The sequence below is a fragment of the Antennarius striatus genome, chromosome 18 (assembly GCF_040054535.1).
Source record: "Antennarius striatus isolate MH-2024 chromosome 18, ASM4005453v1, whole genome shotgun sequence".
Lineage (NCBI taxonomy): Eukaryota > Metazoa > Chordata > Actinopteri > Lophiiformes > Antennariidae > Antennarius > Antennarius striatus.
The window spans coordinates 20,138,742-20,146,315 of record NC_090793.1 but is presented as its reverse complement, the minus strand read 5'-3'; the positions used below and the strand labels follow the sequence as shown (position 1 = coordinate 20,146,315).

The following is a 7,574-nucleotide window of genomic DNA, read 5'->3' as shown; positions in this document are numbered from 1 at the left end:
TTGAATCGCAGCAGGTTCAGCAAACACACAGAAGAGCGTCGCGACCCACGTCGATGCGCGAACACAGCGGTAAAGACATGCCAAGTTTGGTCCAATCACCTCTGAGGGAACTGCAGTGCCTCAAAAAGGATGCCGGCAATCAGAAGAGGCCGGCGAAACGGTAACAGTCTGATCACAACAGCTGAGACTGTCCAACTAGAGAGACTGTCTAACTAGAAGTTGGACACTCTCACTCCAACTCCTAGTTGGGGTGGACAGTCTCACTCCAACCTCTAGTTTCTGTTAGACTAGAAGTTGGAGTGAGACTGTCCAACTAGAAGTTGGAGTGAGACTGTCCAACTAGAAGTTGGAGTGAGACTGTCCAACTAGAAGTTGGAGTGAGACTGTCCAACTAGAAGTTGGAGTGAGACTGTCCAACTGGAAGTTGAAGTTTAATTTGAATCAACCTTTGTGTTTTTTGTTTATTTAGGGGAGGAATCTTGAAGTGTCAGTTTAGATCGTGTGAAGGTCCGGACACCAAAGGGTAAGTCAAACAGGAAATGTCTCCTGGAACCTGAACCCGTTGATGTGCAGCTCAGGTGACGGACCACCCTTCTTTTTTCAGGCTGAGTTTCGAGGAGATGTCCCAGTGGTCGCACTCGCTTGAGAGACTCCTGTCGTCTAAATGTAAGACGCTAAAGATGCTAGCCTCATGCTTGAGGTTCATAGTCCAGGTTCTCCCTGAACTTCGGCTAACTCTGCCCTCTCTGTCCAGGTGGCACGCAGATATTCCAGGCCTTCCTCAAGTCCGAGTTCAGCGATGAAAACATTGAGTTCTGGCTGGTGTGTGAGGACTACAAGAAGATCAGGTCGTCGTTCAGGATGTCCTCCAGGGCCAGAACCATCTTCAAGCGCTACGTTCAGCCCGAGGCTGCAAGAGAGGTCAACACCTACTGGAGACACACTCGTCCGTATCCACTTCTTCTGGATTTTTTTTTCCTCATTATTTGTTCTTTACTGCTTCCAGATCAACATTGATCACAAGACCAGAGACTCAATCAGGCGGAACGTGAAGACGCCCACCGCCGTGTGCTTCGACGACGCCCAGAGGATCGTCTACAGCCTGATGGAGAGGGACTCCTACCCACGGTTCCTCAGGTCCAACTTCTACCAGGCTCTGCTGGACGCAGAATCTGTGGATCTGTAGAGAAAGAACGCATGTTGTTTAACCAACTGGACTGCAAAGCTGAGCCAAACGCTGGACTTCTCAAGAGGAGCTGGAGATGGGATTGTGTTACCATGGGAACGCCAAACACTGAAGGTGGTTGGTTCCAGTCCAGCTGATGTACTAGGACAGAGAGGTGCTCCTCAGATTTTACCTTCAGGAGTCACTTCACAATATTACTGACACATAATCCTAATGTTGCCTCTAAATTAATCTAAGTTATATGTTTAAATGTCCGTTTAAGATGGATTTGTACATATTTAATAAACTAACTACAAAACATCCATAAAGGAAGGGGAATTGTCCCACCATGTTTTTGTACCTGAAAGCAACAGTATGTGGAATCACATTAATGTCATTATCATCCATCCATCATCCATTCATCCATCCATCATCCATCCTTCCATTCACCAATCCATCCATCCATCCATCATTCATTCATTCATCCATCCATCCATCTATCATCCATCCACCCAACCATGCATCAATCCATCATCCATCCATCCATCCATCCATCATCCATCCATCCATCCATCCATCCGTCCATCCATCCATCCATCCATCCATCCATCCATCCATCCATCCATCCATCCATCATCCATCCATCCATCCATCCATCCATCATCATTAGTTTAATATTATTCATATTTCAGTACTTTTTGGGATATAAATAATTACATTTTGAAGGACTGAGCTGCAATTTGATCTGAATTAAACATCTGTAAGAAAACTAGAATAAGATTTGAGCCGGGCCTTTTTTATTGGTTGGTTCATCTCATGTGTCGTGTCATCCCATGTTAGGTGTTATCTATGAAGAAACAATCAAAAAACAAACTCTTTTTTTTTAAAAGTCTGGATCCAGAAGATGATTCAGGTCAACGGGTCCAACCTACAGCCTGACAGGGAAGCAAATGGGCGAATTTAACTGGTTAACAGTTAACAAGGTTAATCTAAAATGATGTGCTGTGGGTTTAAACTGTGTCTGGTGTCTGAAGTGATGCTAAAGACACTCACAAAAGCTCCCAGCGATGGCGGATCTGCTCTTACATCAGCCTCTATGTGCGACGGGCCTTTCATGATTGTGAGTGCGTCTCAAGCACTTCTCTCCGCCAGCAACGCTTTTAACATTCCGTGTGACGTTTATCAGCCTGACAATCAGGCGTGAACCGGCGCTCGCTGGTTTATCACAAAAAAAAACAGCAAAAAGGACAGAACCCATCCAGTATCGCTCGTTAGAAGCGTTGAAGCCACTTCCTCTTTCAATCCCTCTCTTACATCATAGTGTTTGCATGAGAACACACACACACACACACACACACACGCACGTACGCAACCGATCTGCACAGTAATAATGTCTCTTTTGGAGACAAAAGAATTAAATCTTCATTTCAGAGTCACTGCAGTGAATTTGTATTTAGGCCAGAAAAGCTGTCAGTAGGATTTGAGCATCCTCTCATTTTCTCGAATGCAGCGTTTAAATATAACTCAGTCATTTGACAGAAGATCAGAGGAGGCTATAAAAGCAACTAAAATAAGATTTAATTTACAACGGGAAATGTGAGTTGTTGATGACCGTGTGTGTCTGAGAATAGCTGATGGAGAACACTGGCGTCCTCTGTGCGGAACGCGTGTCATGAGACACAAGTCATGCCTTTGAAACCACACGGCCCTTTATTCAGCTGGATGTCTGTGCCGCGCCGCTCGGCGACTCCAACAAAGGAGGTTTTGTTTCAGCTCCAGTTCAGAAAAAATGTGGAAAATGTCCTCCAGATAAAAATCTGCTTCAGTCAAACGTGCAGTTATAAAACAAAGAAAAGGGCATCAGCTGGGAAGCAAATTGGTGCGTAGTGAGGTCACCACAGAATGATTGTGAGCGTCTGAACACACAAGCGCTTCACACCTGGTGACCGACACAAATAGTGATCAAATATTACTCATGATATTTCAATAAAAGACAAAAATGTCAGCCGGGTGGAGCTTCTGGAGTTAAATCTCTGAGTGTTCTAAAGACGGTTGGATTTATCCTCATGAGTTTGAACAAGGGCTTTAAATAACAAGGGCACTGATCCAACATGACGCTGACCTACTCTGGGTTTTGTTGGTACATTAAATATTTTGCTTTTCTGCTCGTCTGCGGCCTGTATGAGATCGATCGACCGGTTTTGGTTGATAACCGTCCAACAATCGTGTAAAAACACCCAGAACCTCTGTCTGGCTTCCTCTTGATTCCCTAATAATGAAATGAGCACCTTGTTAAAACATGAACTCATCAAGTCGTGTACATGTTTCTCTCCACACAGGAATAACTCTGCTTTACACTAATGTCTCCTGTCACTAGATAACGCTTTCTCCTATTCAGAGTACATGTTATCACATTTTAAATGCTCATGATGCGGATGTTCCTCTAGCGGCTACTTCCTGTTTGACGCTTCCTGGTCTAATCCTGTGAACCACGTGTTCACATCTACACGAGTCTGTTTGGTTTCTCACCTCAGTTATATACTGTTCAATAGCTCACATTAAAATTCCAGCGGTTTTGATAAACGCATTAGAAAATGATCCCAGATTAAAATAATTGGATTAAGATCATGAAATTTTCTTTTGATCTCCATTTAATCTGATCAAAATCCGAAGAGAGTGAGTATTTTAAAATCGTATTGGTTCGCTTCCCTGTGGAGAAATGAACTGGACTTCCGTCGTCGTGTCGACCGCAGGGACCGACAGTCGGACCCCCAACGTTCTGATGAATGGACGACTCATAAGGCAATAAAAAGGAGTTTTTTTATGCAAGCAATCTTTTAATCATAATATTTTAAACAGAATATTCTTTCAAATGCATTTAAACTATCTTCATAAATGATACTTTCAAACTATTTAATTGTCATAAGATTTAAGATTTAAAAACACACACACACACACACACACATACAGGTCCTGTAGACATACATTTAATGGAGCAATGGTGGGGTGATGGGCAGCGCCCCAGAATTCCAGTTTGAATTAATCCCAAATTTTTACTGCTGTAATTCAGTTATGCTGGGACCAGTTAGTTTTTTTTTTGCTAGTTTTTTTTTGCACACTTATGTAATATTTTATCACTCCTTCCATCCTGTCACACCTCACACACATTCTCCTCCTCGGTTTCCTGTTCATTGTTTGCGACCATCAGCTGTGATGTCATCGTCCGTCCTGCAACCCGGCGACACTTCCTAATGTTTCTGCTGTCTTTTTAAATAAACCGACACCTCCTCTTCACCAGCTTCATCATTTCATTAGCCTCGTTGGTCTGTGAAGACTCATCGGCCACCGCCGCCACCAGCGTGTTGCCTTCAGGGGCTGGATTTATCTCGCTGTCCTCATCTGTGAGACTAATTATTGCGTATCAGATGCCTTCATTATCTCTCATTATAAGTTGTAATGACCAACTTTCTTTGTTTGGTTCGCTCGTGTCTCCTTATTGAAACGCTGTCAGCTCCATTTAACGTCACAGAGGAGGGAGGGAGGGGCGGTCAGGAGGAACGGCGTCATAAAAGAAGAAGTGCTGAGAAAACAATCCCTCATGACACGGTGCCCCCCCCCCCCCCCCCCCCCGGAGTAAGAATAGAACCGACTTGAATGTTCAGATAAATAGTTTACAGACTGGATTCCATTCAGCGTGGGGAATGAGATGGGGGGGGCTGTCAAGGCGTGACGTAAATCCAGTGTTCATGTGGCTCCTAATCACTGAACAATCAGGCTGTGTGTCAACAGAGGTTAAAAATAGGAAGGCCAAAGGGTGGAAGGCAGGCGGGGGGTGGGGCGGTGGGGGGGGGTGTCTGGGACCGGTAGCTCTAAGAGAAATGTGACGTGTTGATCTCAGTCCACTCCTGTTGGCACCATCTCCAGTGGAAACGGTCAGACGGGATCCAGGCGTGAGCCGTGAGGATGCAGAAGATCAGCATCCCAGGAGATACTGGAGTTCAAACTGGAGCTGATTCAGATTTAATGATGCAGAGCTTCTCTGAAGCATCTCTGGACCTCCAGGACACAAAGACACTGTAAGTACACAGGGGTCATTTGCGGTGACTTAACCTTGGAATACAAATGAAATGCAAATCTTTTTTAACTGTTTTTCTCTCTTTAGACGTAAAGCATGGAAGTCCAAAATCAATAAATTCATGCAGAGTTCGGCGCTTTGGAGGAAAAGCAACAGGTGTTTTTATTGAAACATGCATGTTATTGTTGAATTCTGTTTTTTTTTAAAAAATATGTTGCATATAAATCTTCTTATTCTTCCATCTGCAGGCAGGAAACAGATGAAGCGAAACTGGAGGAAACTCTGGAGACACTTCTTTCCCAGCAGAGTAATTTGAATCCCCTTGTAAGCAATTAACAACTAACAAAGTGGTTTTGTGATGATTAAATCTGCTTTTTTTTTTACACAAATAAAGGTGGACAGACAGTATTTCGGGAGTTTCTGAAATCGGAATTCTGTGAGGAAAATCTGGACTTCTGGTTCGCCTGTGAAGAGTTTAGAACCTTCAGCAGCGAAGAGGAGCTGATGGGGAGCGCCACGCGAATCTATGAGGAGTTCATCAAGGCCGACGCTCCCAACCAGGTAAAAGTTTCTGCCAGATGTTTGAAAGGTTTTGTGCAACAGATTGTGCCAAAATCTAAATTCACATTTCTAATTAGTTATTGTCATTGTTTTTTCCCGTTTCCATGGTTACATATAACAACTGTCATTCTTGTGGTTGATTTTGCAAATCTATGATTCAAAATTTTTTTCACAGAAAATTTTAAAAACACATCAAACAGGACTGAATTTGTGCCTTTTGCTTTGTAGGAACGTTGTTTTATAATTTGAATATTAAATTTATTTATGCTGAAATTTTCATGTTTCATTAAATGTGCAAAACAAATAACATTAACAGGGATAAATAACTTCTCCCAGACCTTCTCCTCCTTTAATGATGTGCTCGTAGTGAGGGATCCATGGTGTTTCCTGCTGTTAATAGTTGTGTATTGCTAATGATTTTGCAGGTAAACTTAGATTTCAACACAATAGAGGACATAAGACGGAGTCTTCATCGACCCGGTCCGTTGTGTTTTGCTGTGGCGCAGAGCAAAATCTACAGCCTGATGGAGAATGACTCCTTCCCACGCTTCATTCACTCTGAGCACTACAAAGTCCTGTTTCACACCTCCTGGAAGCACAGCAAGGCCTTGAAACAGAAGTCACCGGGGACCTAAGAGTGCATGATTCAAAAGCAATTATTTGGCAAAGCAAGCCATTGCACAAGGACTGGCCGTACAGATGCTGGTGGTTCCTCTCAAAATGTCACCTCAGTCGTACCTGACGGATGCAAAGGATCAGTTTCTGCAGGAGGTGAAGTCTGGTGCAGCATGGAAACCATCAGAGGGGAAATGCATGAAACAGACGTTATAGAATGTAAACTTTTTATTTATGGTTCTTTACTACTAAAAAGGCACATGGCTGCAGGATTGCTGTGTGGTGTGAATTTACATATGATTAATATCGTTAAATATGTGGATATGGGCGCACAGGAAGTGCTGCTACTAAATGAAAAATCGTATTAGGTAAAAATCATGGGAATTCTTCAGCTGGAGCAGTAACTCACAAACTGAACGACATCATCCGTCTTGCTGGAGGCGGATTGGAAATGTTTCCCTCAGCTGATGCACTACTGACACCTAGTGGCCACTGTGGAAACTGCACTCAGAAGAAGAACAGAAAGACAAGGTTTATTGTTACAGCAAGATGATCAGTAATAACAATAAGTATTGTTCTACTTAGGTAAGCTCTGTGACTAGTTAACAAGATTCAACCAATATTACCTCTAAATCAATTTGGGTTTCGTCTCACAAGTGATGGATAAGCATTTAACGTAGGTTTATTATGAGAAAGACCTGTTGTCCCTTGAAAATCAAATTACCTAAATAACCTCAAGTAAATGAGTTCCTTATCTGGTAGATATTTAAAGCTAAAAATATCTTTACTTTCATGCAATTGGTTGTAAAATGTGTTAAAAAGCAAACTGGTGTTTCTGTTCATTTTACTGTTGACTTAGTCTCACATTTATAACATATAAAAATGACAATTATTCTCATTTTTCCAATATTCATGTGCAGTTGACAGTAATAAGAAACTCTAACTGATTCTAGCATCACTATTTGAGAAAGACGGATCAGAGGAAGCAGGTTTGGGCTTGTTTGAACAGAAAAGCAACAGCAGCACCTGGATGGAGAATTGGATTTCTGTGTGATATGTTCATTTCCTGACTGCTGAAGCGACGCTGGGACTCGGGTAGAGGACATTTGGGCTTGTTAGTGAGAGTTTTGCAGGGAAATGGCATGTAAATGATGACTG

General features: G+C 42.8%; 2 protein-coding genes across 2 annotated transcripts; both read left to right on the top strand.

The window, feature by feature from the left end:
• Nucleotides 1-1,806, top strand: LOC137612693 (regulator of G-protein signaling 13-like). Its single transcript, XM_068341352.1, has 5 exons — nucleotides 1-160; nucleotides 470-523; nucleotides 605-666; nucleotides 755-921; nucleotides 1,007-1,806. The coding sequence occupies exons 1-5, from the start codon at nucleotides 54-56 to the stop codon at nucleotides 1,184-1,186; spliced, it is 570 nt and encodes a 189-aa protein (XP_068197453.1). The 5' UTR covers nucleotides 1-53; the 3' UTR covers nucleotides 1,187-1,806.
• Nucleotides 1,807-5,014: 3,208 nt separating this feature from the next.
• On the top strand, nucleotides 5,015-7,314 carry LOC137612414 (regulator of G-protein signaling 21-like). Its single transcript, XM_068340923.1, has 5 exons — nucleotides 5,015-5,241; nucleotides 5,328-5,396; nucleotides 5,489-5,547; nucleotides 5,635-5,801; nucleotides 6,227-7,314. Exons 1-5 carry the CDS (start codon nucleotides 5,129-5,131, stop codon nucleotides 6,434-6,436), a joined length of 618 nt encoding a protein of 205 aa, XP_068197024.1. The 5' UTR covers nucleotides 5,015-5,128; the 3' UTR covers nucleotides 6,437-7,314.
• Nucleotides 7,315-7,574: the final 260 nt, after the last annotated feature.

What these genes read in the sequence shown, in the direction of transcription:
- LOC137612693 (XM_068341352.1), top strand. Translation starts at nt 54, where the DNA reads ATGCGCGAACACAGCGGTAAAGACATGCCAAGTTTGGTCCAATCACCT. An exon ending in CAGAAGAGGCCGGCGAAACG is followed by an intron (nt 161 to 469) that starts GTAACAGTCTGA and finishes TTGTTTATTTAG; the next exon opens with GGGAGGAATCTTGAAGTGTC. An exon ending in GAGACTCCTGTCGTCTAAAT is followed by an intron (nt 667 to 754) that starts GTAAGACGCTAA and finishes CTCTCTGTCCAG; the next exon opens with GTGGCACGCAGATATTCCAG.
- LOC137612414 (XM_068340923.1), top strand. Translation starts at nt 5,129, where the DNA reads ATGCAGAAGATCAGCATCCCAGGAGATACTGGAGTTCAAACTGGAGCT. An exon ending in CTCCAGGACACAAAGACACT is followed by an intron (nt 5,242 to 5,327) that starts GTAAGTACACAG and finishes TTCTCTCTTTAG; the next exon opens with ACGTAAAGCATGGAAGTCCA. An exon ending in GACACTTCTTTCCCAGCAGA is followed by an intron (nt 5,548 to 5,634) that starts GTAATTTGAATC and finishes ACACAAATAAAG; the next exon opens with GTGGACAGACAGTATTTCGG.